Genomic DNA, 16989 nt, shown 5'->3' with positions numbered 1-16989 from the left:
AAGCATCAGGCCTATCCTTCCCCTTTGGACATACATACATGCACATAGACACACATATTGTATCTTCTGTTGCTATGGGAGCCACTTGGCTCCAGGTAAGGATGGAGTAAGAAAGAGTGTTGATCAAAAGGGTCCACAGTATGGGAGGGAGGGAGGGAGTCACTGTAATGCCTAGGGCACCTGACCTATTATAATCATTGTCTTATATAGACTTAAACAGATTCTTAACAGGAAGAGACCTAAGCATAAGCTGATACTCCTGAATCCACCTCCTGCTCTCTTCCTTTCACTCCTGCCCAAGAGAGGTCCCAGGCAGGAAAAAGGTTATCCTCCTCGGACCTCAGGGCAAGGTCAGATTGCTAGGGAATAGCAACTAATTGCCGCTGTCTTTCCCATCCTCCTTTAGGAGGCCAAAAAAGGGGGGAAGGTGTTCTGTGACTGGCAGAAAGATGCTGATGACCAAGGACAGGTGAAACCTTTTTTCTGGAATTCAGAACGTTTTCCTGACCAGAGTTACCTAAATTTCTATGGACCACCTTGGTAGAAGATTAAAAAACACATGTTAATAGGAATTGGTAGTTCCACATCATGCAGATATGTGGCTGGAGAATACACTGAGAAGTCGTGGGAGTGTGTTAGTTCCCAGGAAGTATTGAGGAATGTGAACTACAGAGCAGAGGAAAGGTCCTCAGGGATTGTGAATGGGACAGGGAGATGAGAGCTGGGAACTGGTGCAGAGGTGGGATTGAAGAGTGTTATTAGGGCGTGGGACAGTAATATGAAAGGGACAGTAGGTTCAGAGAACAGAAAAACAAACTATGTAGGAGTCTGGAAAGAGCTCTCTCACCTCATTGTTTTCTCTTCACCTTTATTAGAGTTCATGGCCCACAGTATTAAACTTATCTTGTTATAAAACAAACAAGGCACTCCCAGGAAAGAAGTCAGAGACATACTCTCACTAAGTGTGCTCTGTGGTGTTTGAAATCAAGGCACGTGTACAATATGGTCTTATTACATTCTGAACGGGTCAAGAAAAAAAGGTTAAAAGTTAGGATTTCTGAGTCCCATCTTAACTCTGTGGTCTGTTTTTATTCACTGATCTTGAACAAATCATTTCATTTTTCTGGGTATTGCTTTCCTTATTTTTTAAATGAAAGTGGCTCTGCCCACTTTGGTGAATTGTGAGGATCAGTGAGATGACATACATTAAAAAGTGCTTTATAAAAAATGTGAAAGTTAGGGGGCAGGGAAAGAAGCCATTAATCCAAATCTCATGAGGTGCCTGTAGAACTTCACCTTAGTTGGCTGAACTGGAGTTTGTGAAGGAATGATTGGCAAGCATTTCTCTTGGCTATTGGAGATCAGGAAGAAATAAGGCCTCTGAGATACAAAAATATAAAATAAAATGAAATCAACCAGCGAAAAAGCTTTATACTTAAAATAGAATTTGACACAACCTAAAACGCTACAGCTTTCTAAGAAGAAAACAGGAAATTTTCTTTATCATCTTGGATAGGCAAAGATTTCTTAGGTAAGACACAGAAAGCTATAACCATAAAAGGAAAAAAAAAAGATAAATGGAGCTTCATGAAATTAAAAACTTCTATTAATTAAAAAAAAAAAAAACACCATTAAAACAAATGGGCAAGTCACAGGTTGAGAAAAAATATTCTCAGGACATATGTCTGACAAAAGACTTATATCCAGAATTTAAAAAAAAACACACAAAACTCCTTAAACTCAAAAAAAAAAAAAAACCAGACTAGTTAATTTTTAAATGAGTAAAATAAGAGCCAAACAAATAACCAAACAACTGTGTTCCAAACAGTATGTATAGGCTCTAGGGACACAGAGTTGAATGTATCATAGCTTCTGACCTCAAGGAACTGCACTGTAGTCTGGGGGACAGATATGTAAACATAACCTCGTAATACAACTGTCAGCCAAAGGTTTTTTACCACCTTCTTTATCCAGTTGTTCTTTATATCAGCTTTTTAAACTGTGTGTCACTATGTTTTTCCATTTGAATGCATGTATGACCCAGTAATGGTTTTATGAGTCGGAATCATAAATTCTTATGTGTGTATACCTGTGAATGCTTGAAAATGGTGCTTTAAAATGGGGGGGGGGGAGGGGGGAATTAATCAAAGTAAAGATCAAGTAATGGTCATAGCCCATAGGTACTCCCTGTGGAAGTTCTCTTGTTCATAGAGAACAAGAAAGTTCTCTTTGCTCCCTTTAGAACAGACCTTGGATTATGGCCTGGATCCTAGGGAAAGCTAATATGATATGTAAGGGGAAGTCCCTGCCCATGCCCCAAACCCACAGAATCTGTGGTGTTTAAAGAACACCACATAATGGGCATTTATCGTATACAAATTAGAAAATACAGATGTACATAATGGGCATTTATCGTATACAAATTAGAAAATACAGATGAAATGAAAAGAATAAAATTAAAAAGAATCCAAAATCACTCAACGCAGAGAAACAGTTAACATTTGTTATATATGCTTTTGAATTTTCTTCCATGCATAGTGTGATGGTCCGAATGATTGTGTCACCCAAAATTCATATGTTGAATTGAATCCTAACCCCCAAAGGTAATGATAATAAGAGGTAGAGGCCTTTGAGAAGTGATTAGGTCAGGAGGGCAGCGCTCTCATGAATGGAATTGGTACCCTTATAAAACAAGCTCCAGAGAGATCCCTTGTCCCTTACACACTAGCTGTGTACCAGGAAGAGAGGGCTTTCACCAGAACACAACCATGCTGTTACCTTCCCAGATCTCAGACTTCCCAGCATCCAGAGCTGTAAGAAATAAATTTCTGCTGTTTATAGGCCACCCAGTCTGAGGTATTTTGTTATAGCAGCCTGAATGGATTAAGACAGAAATATTTAGTTATAAAAAATGGTGTCGTACTATACATCCTGTTTATAATCTGCTGTTTTCACTTAATATTTTGTGAACATTTTCCCAGGTTGATAATTATATCAACACATTATTTTAATAATACTCTGTTCTGTACATTTTAAAATTATTATTGGAATTTTAGGCTGTTTCCAACTTTCTGTTATCCTTGTGGCAAATATATTTGAGCACAAAGTGTTCTTGGTGAAGGAGTAGAAGAAATAAGAAGAGTAGAGGGAAAATTATCTCATGTACCTCACGGGAAAACTTCCTAAAATCCTCTTTACCTCTCTCTACAAATGCTCACACTTAAAGGCAGCTGTTCCTCTCATCCCGTTCTCACCTTGCCTCTGCAAATGCCCAGTACCCTCCACTGCTCAGTACTGGTTCCCTTCTTACCTCTTCTTCCCTCTTCCCATAAACCCTCCTTCTCTTTTTTTTCCTATTTTAAAAAATGTTTTAAATAACAACTTTGTTAAAATATAGTTCACATGCCATAAAATTCACCCTTTTATAAAATTGAGATATAATGGCATACCATAAAATTCCATAGTTCTGATTTTATTCACAGATTTGTATAGCCATCACTGCTGTCTGACTTCAGAACACTTGCATCACCCCAAAAAGAACCTCCAGATCCTTTACAGTCACTTCCCACCCTAGTATTCCCATTAGGCAACCACTAATCTACATTCTTTTTCTGCAGATTTGCCTATTCTGGACATTTCGTGTAAATGGACTCATACATTATACAAAGAGGCCTCATATGACTAGGTTCTTTCACTTACCATTTTAAGGTTCATTCATGTTGTACCACGTATTAATCCTTCATTCTTTTTATTGCTAAACATTCTGTTATGTGTGTATGCACAATTTTTATCCATTCATCAGTTGATGGACATCTGCATTGTCCCCACTTTTTTTGCTACTGTGCATAATGCTGCTCTGATTATTTATATACAAGCTTTTATGTGAACATGTTTTCATTTCTTTTGGGTATATACCTAGGAGGAGAATTGCTGGCTCATATGGTAACATTGTGTTAAACATCTTGAGGAACTGCCAGACTGTTTTTCTAAGTGGCTGTGCCATTTTACAAGGCCTCCAGCAATGTTTGAGTGTTGCACCTCCTCACCAACATTTGCTATTGTCTGTCTTTTTATCTTAGCCATCATCGTAGTGGGGAGGAAGTGGTATCTCATTGTGATTTTTATTTCTCTAATGACTAATGACGTTGAGCATCTTTCATATGCTTACTGACCATTTGTACATCTCCTTTGGAGAAATGTCTACTCAAGTTCTTTGCCCAGTTTTTAATTGGGTTATATATCTTTTTATTGTTGAATTGTAAGAGTTCTTTATATGTTCAGATCAGATAATGATTTTCAAATATTTTCTCCCACTCTGTGGGTTGTCTTTTCACTTTCTTGGTGTTTATCCTTTGAGGCACAAAGGTTTTTAATTTTTATAAAGTTCACTTTATCTGTTTTCTGATTTATCACTTGTGCTTTTGGTGTCATATCTAAGAAACCATCACCTAATCTAAGATAACAAAGATTTATTCCCATGTTTTTTTTCTATAACTCTTGATCTTGAAGCTCAGTTTAGCCTTTCTAGTTTTTGCCTTTCATTATAGCTACTTATTTCCCCAATCAACACACAAAGGCTTGGAAGTCCAACAAAGTAGCTTTCCTCTCAGAAAGGAAAGGAAGAAGAAAGATGGTAAATAACTTGCTTTTTAATTTTATTTTAATTTAACAACACAAATAATAATATTTTAATTTCATGTTCCTAATACATGTATTATTAGCCATTTGAATTTTTTCTTTAGTGTATTACCTATCGATGTCCTTGAGCATGTGTGACTTGCCTAACTCTTTACTGTACTCCAAATTTAAGAGCTATAATCCTCTTATCGAAATGAGTTAATTTTTTTTTAATTGATGGTATTTAGAGTTCAACTAAACAATGGAGAACTTAGGCAATGGGGGATCTAGATTCATGGTGGGTAAAAGGAAAATGACAGGAATGAAAAGGGAAGGAAAAGAAATGAATGAAATAGGAAAAATTGGATATGAGTAGTCTGAACAAGTAAAGACTGTTGGGATCTGAACTTGGTAGCACAGGAGATTAGAACCTGAGTAGGCCATTCTTCCACAATCTGGCCAAGAAACCAGAGAACCTTGATATATAGGCTGTGTCCTTGGGGCCAGGAGACTATGAACAAGAGAGAACTTTACCTTAGCCTATCAAAGTGAAACTGAGAAGGGAAGACTTTATAGAGGACCCCCATAGTGAAAATCTTAGGCTAAAACTGGGCAAAATTTGAACACTTCAGAAGATCTATACCCTAAGCTGGACAAATACTAAGAATGTATTATGCCTCTTATTAAAAATGTATTATGTTTGTAAGGCCTTATGTGATATTGTGCTAGAGTGACAAAAAGGAGATAGAAATTGATCCCCATCCCCACTGAGAAGGAAGAGGATGGCATCAGCCATACTTGCAGTCATTCTAATACCCACTTTGGTCTCTACATTCAAGAAGCTCCAGTACAGTAGCAAGGAGAATAAGTAGCCTTAGCTCATAGCCATCAGAGAGGGCTCAGAGGAGGAGGAGAAAAGGAGTCTGAGATGACACAGGGGTCAGATGATATAGTATATTTAAAAAGACTTTTTTGCAAAATTTTGGCTTATTTCAATGAGAATACGATATATAATTTGTGATTTTCCCCACATCTATAATCTCATGCTGTTGCATCTCTGTATTTCCTCAGTGCCTAACTCCCTTTCAGACATCCTAGATGGTTTTTACTTAGTTATGTCACTGCTCATAGTTTTTTGTTTGCTTGTTTGTTGTTTTAGTACGCAGAACTAGTCGTCATTTACTGCTAAGAACAGGGTCCTCGAAAGAGGACAAAGTTCTGTCTCTGAGATCACCAGATCTTCATATGTGTATTAAAAGGGGCCTGGCCTTTTGTTACAAGTGGATGCCTGGGGAACTTAAAATGAAGGGGGAACTTATGAGCTGGACCTGTGTAGTGCAGAAAGTATGGCGGATACCCCCTGTCCTATTGGGCTGTGTTATCAAGCTGCATCTTACCTTGGAGTCTTTTCTCCAATTGGGCTCTTGTTTGTCTGAAAACAATATGGGAAGGTCATGTCCCTAAATTCCAGGGAGGTGACATTAGGTTCCCTTTCTTTCCTTCTCTCTCCAGGTGCCAAGCCCTCCTGATGAAATGTGTTCTGCCCCATTGGGCTCCGGGGGCAGTGTCTGGTGCTGTTGATGCCCTTGTTCGAACTTTCCAAAATGGATAGTCCCCCAAAGCTGACTGGAGAGACCCTCATCGTCCACCACATCCCCCTGGTGCACTGTCAAGTCCCAGACAGACAGTGCTGCGGAGGGGCAAGTGGAGGTAGCGGGAGCACAAGACCCAATCCATTCTGCCCACCTGAGCTGGGCGTCACCCAGCCTGATCAAGACCTAGGACAAGCTGACTCCCTGCTATACAACAGTCTGCACTCTGCTCCAGGGGTATCTGCGAGGTCTGCAGACAGCAGCACCAAGAGTAGGGGTCGCGATGGAAGAGGCTCTGGGGCCCCTAAACGGCATAATCCCTTCTTGCTGCATGAGGGTGTTGCTGAGCCAGGACTTGGTGACCTATATGATGACAGCATTGGTGATAGTGCCACCCAGCAGTCCTTCCACCTGCATGGGGCTGACCAGCCCACCTTTCAACTCTCTTCTTTCCAGCTGCCACCGCCTGGCCCCAGAGTGGTCAGGTCATGGAGTGCAGCACGGAGTCGGGCTGGAGTGGTCGAGGGGCAGGAACAGGAACCAGTGACTACCTTAGATACCCAGCAGTGCAGCACGAGCCACCACTGCCAGCCAGAGCTGGAAACAGAGACCATGGAGCTGGATGAGTGTGGGGGACCTGGTGGGAGTGGCAGTGGGGGTGGAGCCAGTGATACCTCTGGCTTTTCCTTTGACCAGGAATGGAAGCTCAGTTCAGATGAATCCCCAAGGAACCCCAGATGCTCAGCCTCAGGAGCCCAGCACTGCCGCTGCAGTAGCACATCCAGTCAGTCTGAGACGGCTGACCAGTCCATGGGCTATGTGAGTGACTCTTCTTGCAACAGCTCAGACGGCGTGCTAGTCACCTTCAGCACCCTGTACAACAAGATGCATGGCACCCGTGCCAATCTCAACTCTGCCCCACAATCTTGCAGTGACTCTTCCTTCTGCAGCCACTCAGACCCTGGCGCCTTCTACCTGGACCTGCAACCCTCCCCAGCTGAGTCTAAGATGTCTTGTGAGTCCCACCACCCTGATAGTGGAGAAAGGGAAGGAGGATATGGTTGTCCTCATGCCTCATCTCCTGAGCTCGATGCCAACTGCAACTCCTACCGCCCACACTGTGAGCCCTGCCCAGCTGTGGCTGACCTCACAGCCTGCTTCCAGAGCCAGGCCCGTCTTGTTGTGGCCACACAGAATTACTACAAACTTGTCACCTGTGACCTGTCTTCCCAATCATCCCCGAGCCCTGCTGGCTCTTCCATCACCAGCTGCTCTGAGGAACACACCAAGATCAGTCCTGCACCCGGCTCTGGCCCCGACCCTGGCCCTAGCCAGCCCTCTGAGTATTACCTCTTCCAGAAGCCAGAAGTCCAGCCAGAGAAACAAGAACCAGTGGGTTCCTCCACGGAAGCTACAGCTCCCGTGGGCCCCACCGTGATGGAGGGGCAAGTGTACACTAATACTTCACCCCCCAACATGAGCACTGGACGTCAGCGCTCTCGAAGCTATGATCGCAGCCTCGAGCGCAGCCCTCCGGTCCGCCTGGGCTCACTGGAACGTATGTTGAGTTGCCCAGTGCGCCTGAGTGAGGGCCCTACAGCTCTGGCTGGACCTAGCTCCCCACCTAAGCGGGTCACCTCCTTTGCTGAGCTCGCCAAGGGCCGGAAGAAAGCTGTAGGCTCTGGCTCCCCCCCTCTTCGAGTGAGCATTGGGGATTCCTCCCAGGAATTCTCACCCATCCAAGAAGCCCAGCAAGACAGGGTGGGCCCACTGGATGAGGGCACTCACTGTAGCCATAGCTTACCGCCCATGCCTTTGGGGCCAGGCATGGACTTAGTTGGCCCAGAGCCCTGGTCTACCCAGATCTGTCAGGGCCCCCAGTCCAGTGAGATGCCACCTACTGGCCTCAGAGCTGCTGGGCATGGCCCGCTGACGCAGTTGATGGATCCAGGGCCTGCTCTCCCAGGGAGCCCAGCCAACAGCCATAACCAGAGGGATGCCAGAGCTAGAGCTGACGGTAAGGAACCTAGAGGCTGGAGAGTACCAGGATGTATAAATGGCCTCCTCAGTGGCAGGGCCCTGCCAACCACCCCATCCATACCACTAGAAGTTCCTCAGCCTAGATCAATCATCTTTCCAGTCCAGGGCATGTCTTACAGTTGTAATGGGGAGGAGGAAGTTAAAAGATAAAAAAAAAATGCACCGAGGAGATAAAAATCAACAGGACTTATGGATTGATGTATTGGGAAAGGAAACACTGAGAAGACTGTGATTTTAAGTCTGGATAACTGGAAAGATGATGACACATAAATTAGGCCTGCAAACACAGAAGTAGATTTACTGGAAACGGGATGAGGCATGAGTTCAGTTTTGGACATTTAGGAATTTGCAGTGCCTAAGGGATATGTCCAAGAGCTGAGGGATATGTCCAACAGGCAAACCACACTGAGTGTCAGGAAGTTTATTCTTCGATCAGTGATTGTAGCCACTCTTCAAAGAGTCTGTGACCTGACACTTGACCTTTAAGTCTCCTAGGCCAGTGCTTTCCCTATTTCTTTTATTACATTTGAGTAATTATTTTATAAAGGCCTGATGTTAAGTGGGTGCTGGTGATAGACAGACAAGAGGGACAAAGTCTACCCTCAAGGAATTTCAACCACAGATGGAAAAACAGAAAAGGAAATAGATAAGTAAAATGCAGACATGGTGTGTTTTCGGTCTATATGAGGGATATCCAAATCAGACTGAAATGTCAGAAAAGAACTGCTAACACAGTTCACATTTAAGCACAGTCTAGAAAGACAAGTAGAAATTAGCTCTGCAGAGACTTGTAAGAAGAACATTCTAGACTCATAGAATAGTCTAGACAAAACCACAAAGGCACAAAATACCTTGATGCTTTCCAGAAATTGCAAATAATTTGGTATAGCCATAGTGGGATATGGGTGGAACCACCGAAAAATTTTAATCAGAGGAGCAGCTTTTTTTGTTTTTGTTTTTGTTTTTGTTTTTGGTATATAACAGCATAGCAGCCTGTTTTGCATTGTAGAAAGATATCACTGGTTGTTTGGATGGAAGGTGGATTAGAAAGTATCCCTGGAGGTCAGGAGACTACCATGATGGAAGAGTCATTGGAATAAAATTGGTAGTTGAAGCTATGAGTGGATGAGAGCATCCAGGGAGAATGTGTGGAGCTATAAAGGGAACCAGGACAAGCCCTGAGGGTACCATTATTTAAGGATGAACAGAGCAATCCTCAAAGGAGACTAAAAAGAATTAGCCTGGAAAATAGAAGGAAAACCAGGAGAGAGTGAAGTCACAGGACCATAGGAGGAGAAAGTTTCAAAAAGAGTTAGGTTCAACCAAATGAGTTCCGAAGAGAAATCACCAAGATTAAGGCTGAAGAATCCCAAAAGCTACATTTAGGAGTAGTGAGGGTGGAAGCCAGATCTCAGAAGATATGGAAGGAAGGGGGAGATAAAGCAGGGGAAGGGAAAATAGAGGGGAATTTGCTGTGTTGTAGCCTTAGGGTGGATCTCTTGGTTTCTCAAAGGCAAAGGTTTGTAAAACCATAAATGGTATTATCTCTGCTGTTAGGGAGATCACAGTCCAGCAGGAGACTTCATGGGTAGGGGCAGGGGATGTCTAGGGAAGAGGGGGTTCAGAAACAGCAGGGATTGGCTAGAGTCCTTTGAAGCCCTCTTCCTTCTCCTTTTGTAGATCGCAGTGTCTAGTGGATGTATCTGGACACAGGGGATGCTGTGGCTGGCATTCCGAGGGCAAGAACAGTTTTGGTCAGAGATGGGAGGAGAAGCATAAAAAGTATTTTTTCTATCAGATAAGACTTTTCATATCGGATGCTGTCCTGTTCCTTAAGTCTTCAGTGACCTACCACAGTCCTCTTCCCTTGGCTCCACACCTTTTTTTAAATAAAAAAAATGAGTGATAATTTAGAGAATTCATGAATGACAAAAGAAGCTGAGATCTCTGAGCTCCTGAGCAGCAGAATCAAGATTCAGAAGGATCTTATCAAATCCGGGAAGAACTAATAAATCAGGGACCAATGTAAAGTTTGATATGTGAGTGGTACTTGAGTTGATTTGGGATATTTAATTGATTACAAACTTGGAATGAGTCAGCAGTTTGGAAGGACTTCCAAAAAGTTAAAATGATTGGATTCACTCATAGACCCCAGAAGGGAGGACTTGATAGTCTCCCACTCCTCTGAACCAGTTAGTGCTTGCCTGGAAGTCCTGGCACTCCATTTTAAAGAGGAGCTGAGGGGCTGGGGTTATGTCACCTACTGAAGAGCAGACTTGGGTGAATGTATTCTGTCTCTAATTCTCTTAAGGGTTGTCACATTGAAAAGCGAGAAAACTCATTGTCTGTTTTCCCTCCAGCTAGAACTGAGACCCACCCCCCACTGTAGGCTCCCATTCTTCCCTGATTTTATTCCTCTGCCTCAAACCCTATTCTAGGAACTTAGTAGGAAGGATATTTAAAAGAGTAAAAATAGTCTCTAATTCATGTAGGAGAGTGTAAGTAATAAAGCTAGGGTTGGGAAGGCCTTATCTGATAGGGTCAGCTCAGCCTTGAAATTTGATATTTAAATAAATAGAAAGGAAAAAAACATTCCCGGCAGGAAAAGCAATGCGCATAAAGATGGGGATGTGGCGGGAAGAGCGACCATAATGAGGATGGCAGGGGTGGAGGAGCCTAATCTGTGGCTAGTGTGGACACCTACCTGACTGAAAAGATTTGACTTTATTCTGTGGGAAGTAGTGACCACAGGGGATAACATAAAATCAGTATTTTAGGAAGCAAGCTGATATATAGAAGAAGATTTTGGATGCAGTGAGGCTGGCCTGAACCAAGGGTGACAGTGGGGTGTCACAAATCTTCATTCAGTGCCTGCTGTGCACCAAATAAAGCACTGGAGATACAGCAGTGAACAGTTTTTATAAACCTGCTTTTCTGGAGCCCTTTTGAGGAATAATAGACAATAAACAAATAAGATAATTGCTGATAGTGAAAAAATGCTTAAAAGAAAATAAAACAGGGTAATGACATAGAGTGTGATTAGCCAGAGGGGCTAAGGTGGTCAGAAAAGGTCTTACTGAAGAGGTGATGTTTGAGCTGATGCCTGAATGATGAGACAGTTTCAGGCAGAACAGCAGGTGCAAAATGCCCCATGTTAATGAACTTGACATATTTGGGAACAGTGGGAAATATGGCTGGAGCATGGCGAGCAAAGGAGAATGACAAAAGTTGCTCTCTAAGCACTGACTGGGATGACAGGAGAGTATCACGTGAAAATGCCCTTTGGGAGTGATTCATCCCCTTAAGACTCATTGAAGTAAATTAATGGAAAAAGATGAGGGGAAGGAAAACCCACCCTGATACCATTTCATGTGTAGTACAATGTAATAAAGAGAACATTAGCCCCAAAGTCAGACTTCGGCTTAGGCAGAATCCTAGTTGTGTCAAATCCTAGTTGTGTCCTAGTTGGACAAATGACAGTCTCTCCCAATTTCCAAATCCTGATCTGCCAAGTAAGGATATAATTCCTGCCTCACAGAGTTAGTTGTTCTAGTGAGCCACACCCAAGGTTTTAGACTATGTGGCTGCTTATAACGCCATCTTGTGTTCATTCAGATGTTTACAGAATGCACAATATTTTATTTTATTAGAAGCAGAATTCATACGCAAAGATAGTCCCTCTGTGCGGTGCCCTGGAATTTTGTGCTCAGTTTAGTTCTGAGCCCTATGTTTTGAGAGACAGTGACTTTGCTGAAAAAACAGAGAACCAGTCTTGGGGAACACACCTCTGTGTAGAGGGAGCTGATGTGGACTCAGGCTCCAATGCCAGGATCACGATAGAGTGGGAGTAGGGTGGAGAGGAAGCCGATTCTGGCTGCAAGGAAAGAAATATTTTATTATGGTTAGATTTTCTGAAGGATGAAATATGGCTGCCTTAGGGTGGGTATTGAGGACAATGAGTAAAAGCTTGAAGTAAATAATATCTTGACCCTGAAAATCTGTGACTGACTCCAAGTCTTCAGGCCTTAGACACAAAGAAAACGGTTCTGCCACTGACAGAAATGGATGTTATCAGGAGAAAGGTAATGGATAAGCTGTTTTAAAATAGCAAATTTTAAGTGAAAGCAGAACCCTAGAGCAGAATGATCTAGAGATCAAAAGGAAGGTCGGGACTAAAGCTGTGGGTTCAGGAATCATCTGTATGACTGTCTAAACTTGAATAATGCAGGGGAGAAAGTGTAAAGTGAGATATAAGAAATAAGCCTTAAGATACACCCACCTTTGAAGTTGAGAAAATGAAGAATGGATGAACAGCCAAGAATGTAAGACAATTCGATATCATAAAAACAATAGGAAAAGTTTTACAAAAGAAGGGAGGAGCAGTGTCACATCCCACAACTTGGATTACCCCGACCCTGCTCATTTCCTACAACCCAGGTCCTGCCCATCTCCTTCCCCCTCCCTAGTGAGCGTCATCTCCCCTTCGGTTTCTGTGTTTCCTCTCATATGGGTTCCAGTGTCTGTCCATCTGATTCATTCTCCATCCCTGTTGCCACAGGGGGTGGTGCTGAGAGCCGACCAGTCCTTCGATACAGCAAGGAGCAGAGGCCAACCACGCTGCCCATCCAGCCCTTCGTGTTCCAGCACCACTTTCCCAAGCAGTTGGCCAAGGCCCGGGCCCTCCACAGCCTTTCCCAGCTCTATAGCCTCTCAGGCTGCAGCCGTGTACAGCAGCCTGCCTCACTGGCTGCCCCCACTGCTCAAGGCCCAACTTCAGCTCCTTCAGGGGAGTCACATGCATCCACCAACAGAGGTGCCAGGAAAGCTGGGCCTGAGCCAGAAACCTCACGGCCATCACCCCTGGGCAGTTACTCCCCTATCCGGAGTGCTGGCCCCTTTGGGCCCAGCACCGACTCTTCTGCCTCCACTTCGTGCTCCCCTCCCCCAGGGCAGTCCACAGCCACAGAAAGCCCACTCCCATGGAGCCTCTCCTGTCCTGCTGTCCAGCCTGCAACCTCCCAGCAGCTGCAGAAGGAAAATCAGAAGATACTGACCTTGGCTGAGTACCGACTCCATGAAACAGGAAGCTTGCCTCCTCTGGGCTCCTGGAGATCTAGCCTCAGCCGAGCAGAGAGCCTGGCCCGGGGAGGTGGTGAGGGCAGCATGGCCTCCAGGCCCAGTAATGGTATGAGCTTCACGGCCCCCACCATCCACACCAAGTACTTCACTCTCTTTGGTTTATCCTCCAGCCTGGGGCCAGAGGGTAAAATGTTTTCATCTCTTTCCCCAGCATCTATGGATGATATGCAATCATTCCCAACCCTCATATTTTATATGGGACCACTGGGTGGATATGGAATGCTGTCTTCTGCTAACTCTTGCCTACCTCTTCTGCTAATCTGTTCTGCTTTCAGCCAACCACCTATCCCCTCAAGCACTCAAGTGGCGGGAATACAGGAGGAAGAACCCACTAGGGCCACCTGGTTTGTCAGGGAGCCTAGACCGAAGGCCACAGGAAGCTCGGCTGGCGCGAAGAAACCCCATCTTTGAATTCCCTGGCTCCCTCAGTGCTGCTGGCCACTTGAACTGCCGGCTGAATGGTGTGTGGGCCAGGTCCCCAGTACACCCAGGGCAGGCTGCGCCACAGCTGGGAAGGGTTAGAGAAGGGGTCAGTCCCAAGGGAACATGTCTCAGAGGGTATGGGGAATGGACCTGAGCTGCAGCTCAGAAAGAGAGTTGCTTGGGATTGATTTTTCTCTTCTTTCTAGGTCAAGTAGTGAAGCCGTTACCACTGACATGCCCTGACTTCCAAGACCCCTTTTCCTTGACTGAGAAACCTCCAGCTGAATTTTGTCTGTCCCCAGACGGCAACTCAGAAGCCATTTCCATTGACCTGCTTCAGAAAAAAGGTGGATGTTACCCCAGGCTCAGGCCAGGAATTCTGTTGTCACTACCTATTTGTGCCTATGGCCCTCCAGAATATTCCCCTGCCTTAGAACTCCAAGTGCTAGGAAGGAATTAAGGGAGCACGGACACTGGGACAAGACGTCTGTGTGCTGTGTACCATGCGTATGTGCAAGTGAGCAAGGGTCATTTATCAGACGTTTAGGAATCAGGCTTCAGTCTCTTCCCTCAGGGAACTAAGTATAGTGAGGGAGACTGCATGTCATACATAAATGTCTACGTGCTCTAATGGGGGAATTCAAGCACTACATGGCCTAGCGGCTTCTGTAACCATGATGGTAACATCTAGTAAGATTTGGGCGGACAAGTAACCACTCTGTTTAGCAAATAAAGCACCATTGAACTAAGAAAGAGCAGTTTCAGTAAGATAATAGGGAAGGAACTGAGCATAATTTTGAAAGGAAGAAGCTTTCAAAGGGGGGAAAGATGAAGCTAAAGTCTCAAAGGCAGAGTGGGAGATTCAGAGCTTAGGGAGAGGGAAGAACCTTGGGTGAGAAGGGGAACAGCCATCTTCTTCCAAGATGGAAAGGGACTGAGGGGGCTGGCAGGAGGAAGGGAGGAGAGATAAAATATACTTACATCTTTTGGATGGAGAGGGAAGTTGAAAGGATTCATGACCAGTGACCTCTGTTCTCTGGGAAGTAGAACTAAGGGCTTGAGAAGAAGGGCAAAGATTTGGCATGGCACCTTGAGAGCATAGCAGGGGGTGCCACCAGGCACACCTCAGAGAAGTGTCCTTTGTCAGTCACCAGTATGAGTGGCCCTGAATTTTATCCAGCAGCAGACAGTAGCCTGGAGTCTCGGAGTAGAGAAGACAGATAGATTGATCCAGGATTGGAGTAAGGGGGCAAGGAAGGTAGGACACTGAGGGTGTCAATAATAGAATCCTTAAGGCAGGTCCAGGCTGGGAGGTGGAACAGGAGGGCCGAGCATTGAGCCAAAACAGGACAGTCCAGGGCCCAGTACATCGGTGAGGCCCATGTGCAGAGACAGAAGAGAGAGTGTGTGCATGTGCATGTGTGTATGTAAGCCCTTCCCTCTCCCCACTGAGGTCTTAGTCCCAGCTGAGTTGCCCAAGGACCTGTCACATGAAGTTCTCACTTACAGGGCTGGTGAAAGCTGTTAACACTGCTGTAGACCTCATTGTGGCCCATTTTGGTACAAGTCGGGATCCTGGGGTAAAGGTAGGCAAGAACCTGGAGAGCTGAGCTCTACCCTGCTGACCCTATCTATCCTGCACTACCATCTTCCCTTGCTCTCCTGCATCTAGAACCCAGACTTGGTACTTAGGGATGGGGATTGCAGGAGAAGCACCATGAGGGCTGACGAAGGGAGTCAGAGAGGGCCAAGGTCAGGCTTCAAATGATTTCCTATACTTCCTTACTGCATCTGCAGGCAAAGCTGGGGAACAGTTCTGTAAGCCCCAATGTAGGCCACCTCGTTCTAAAGTACTTGTGTCCTGCGGTCCGGGCTGTGCTGGAGGATGGGCTCAAGGCCTTTGTGCTAGACGTCATCATAGGACAACGTAAGAATATGCCATGGAGTGTGGTTGAGGCTTCTACTCAGCTAGGTAAGTGCTGGATACAAGATGGGGACCCCAGGCTGAATTTAGGGTTCCAGAGATTGGGCATGTGACCTCCAACTACGGCTTCCTCCCAGGCCCATCCACCAAGGTCCTGCACGGCCTCTACAACAAAATCAGCCAATTCCCAGAGCTCACCAGTCATACCATGCGCTTCAACGCCTTCATCCTCGGCCTGCTCAAGTGAGTATGTGGCACAGAAAGATCTGCAGACCACCTGCCTCTCCCCTGGGCTCTACTGCCTCCAAGGAAGCAACTCCCTAAACTGAGGCAGAAAGGAGGGGTCTGTAGAATCTGTGGCCAGGGCCTAGGCTCACTTTCTCCCCACCTAGCTGTAGCCTCTCCCAGTAGGTCACTGGTTCTGTACCACACCCCCAGCCCTCTGGCACTGATACCAACACGGTCTTCCGCTTTTACAAATCCATGATATGGCTTATTTGGAAATTAATCTGGTTCTGTTTCTCTGGATATTGTAAACCCCGACCCTCTCAATTCCAGCACTGCTTCCAAATCCTGCTTGACCCTAAGTCCATCCTGGGACCCATGCCATAGTATTCTTCATTCTCAAGTACGGGCCCAAGTCATTCCCTCTCACTCAGTAACTGCCCTGATTTCCTGGGTCTTGTACAAGCCAATTCCACTCTAGGAGGAAGTGATCGACCTGTTTAATCACATGTTCACCCCTTTCCCATACCCCCACTGATGTTCCAGAACTATATTATGTGAAATGAACCAGGTAGCATCCCTGCCATAGAAGAGAGATGTTCACCTGTACTGTGTCTTACCCCATGTCTGTCTCCTCTGTACCTTATCATCTGGCTACGTCCACATAAGACTCAATCTCTTCACCTATCTCCCTACAGCATCCGGTCCCTGGAGTTCTGGTTTAATCACCTCTATACCCATGAAGGTAATCTCCAGAACCCTGTCTTGTCTTGCTAATTCAATATAGGTCAGACCTCAGAGTCTCAAAAGAGGGAGGCACAACTGTCTTTTCAGTTGCTGGGGTGGGGAAGGGAGCTACACAAGCTTTCATCCTCAACGTTTGGCCTTCTATCCTAGTCCTTTTCCTGCTTCTGCTTGTGTTAGAGCCTTGTAGTCAGCAGGATACTTAAACAATCTGGAGGTTAGGATGGCCAGGAAACCCAACACCTCTCTCCTCTGAACTCTGGGCTGCCATTTATGGTTGTGGAG

The 16989-nt window shown here is 45.0% G+C and overlaps 1 protein-coding gene across 3 annotated transcripts in view; it reads left to right on the top strand.

Annotated features, from left to right (window-relative positions):
- Positions 1 to 16989, top strand: part of RUSC2 (RUN and SH3 domain containing 2) — a 51729-nt gene that overhangs the window by 32723 nt on the left and 2017 nt on the right. For 2 of the 3 annotated variants that reach the window (XM_016130350.2, XM_016130349.2), the window contains exons 2-9: positions 6130 to 8226; positions 12808 to 13434; positions 13664 to 13849; positions 14018 to 14158; positions 15321 to 15397; positions 15609 to 15783; positions 15873 to 15978; positions 16659 to 16705. In XM_016130350.2, coding sequence (XP_015985836.2) covers positions 6198 to 8226; positions 12808 to 13434; positions 13664 to 13849; positions 14018 to 14158; positions 15321 to 15397; positions 15609 to 15783; positions 15873 to 15978; positions 16659 to 16705 — 3388 coding nt within the window. In that variant the 5' untranslated portion in view covers positions 6130 to 6197. The remainder of the gene's footprint in view (positions 1 to 6129; positions 8227 to 12807; positions 13435 to 13663; positions 13850 to 14017; positions 14159 to 15320; positions 15398 to 15608; positions 15784 to 15872; positions 15979 to 16658; positions 16706 to 16989) is intronic. The other variant, XM_036238844.1, reaches the window with a different exon arrangement.

This window comes from Rousettus aegyptiacus, unplaced genomic scaffold, assembly GCF_014176215.1.
Source record: "Rousettus aegyptiacus isolate mRouAeg1 unplaced genomic scaffold, mRouAeg1.p scaffold_m13_p_3, whole genome shotgun sequence".
NCBI classification, from domain to species: domain Eukaryota; kingdom Metazoa; phylum Chordata; class Mammalia; order Chiroptera; family Pteropodidae; genus Rousettus; species Rousettus aegyptiacus.
This window is presented reverse-complemented; position numbering and strand designations above follow the sequence as displayed.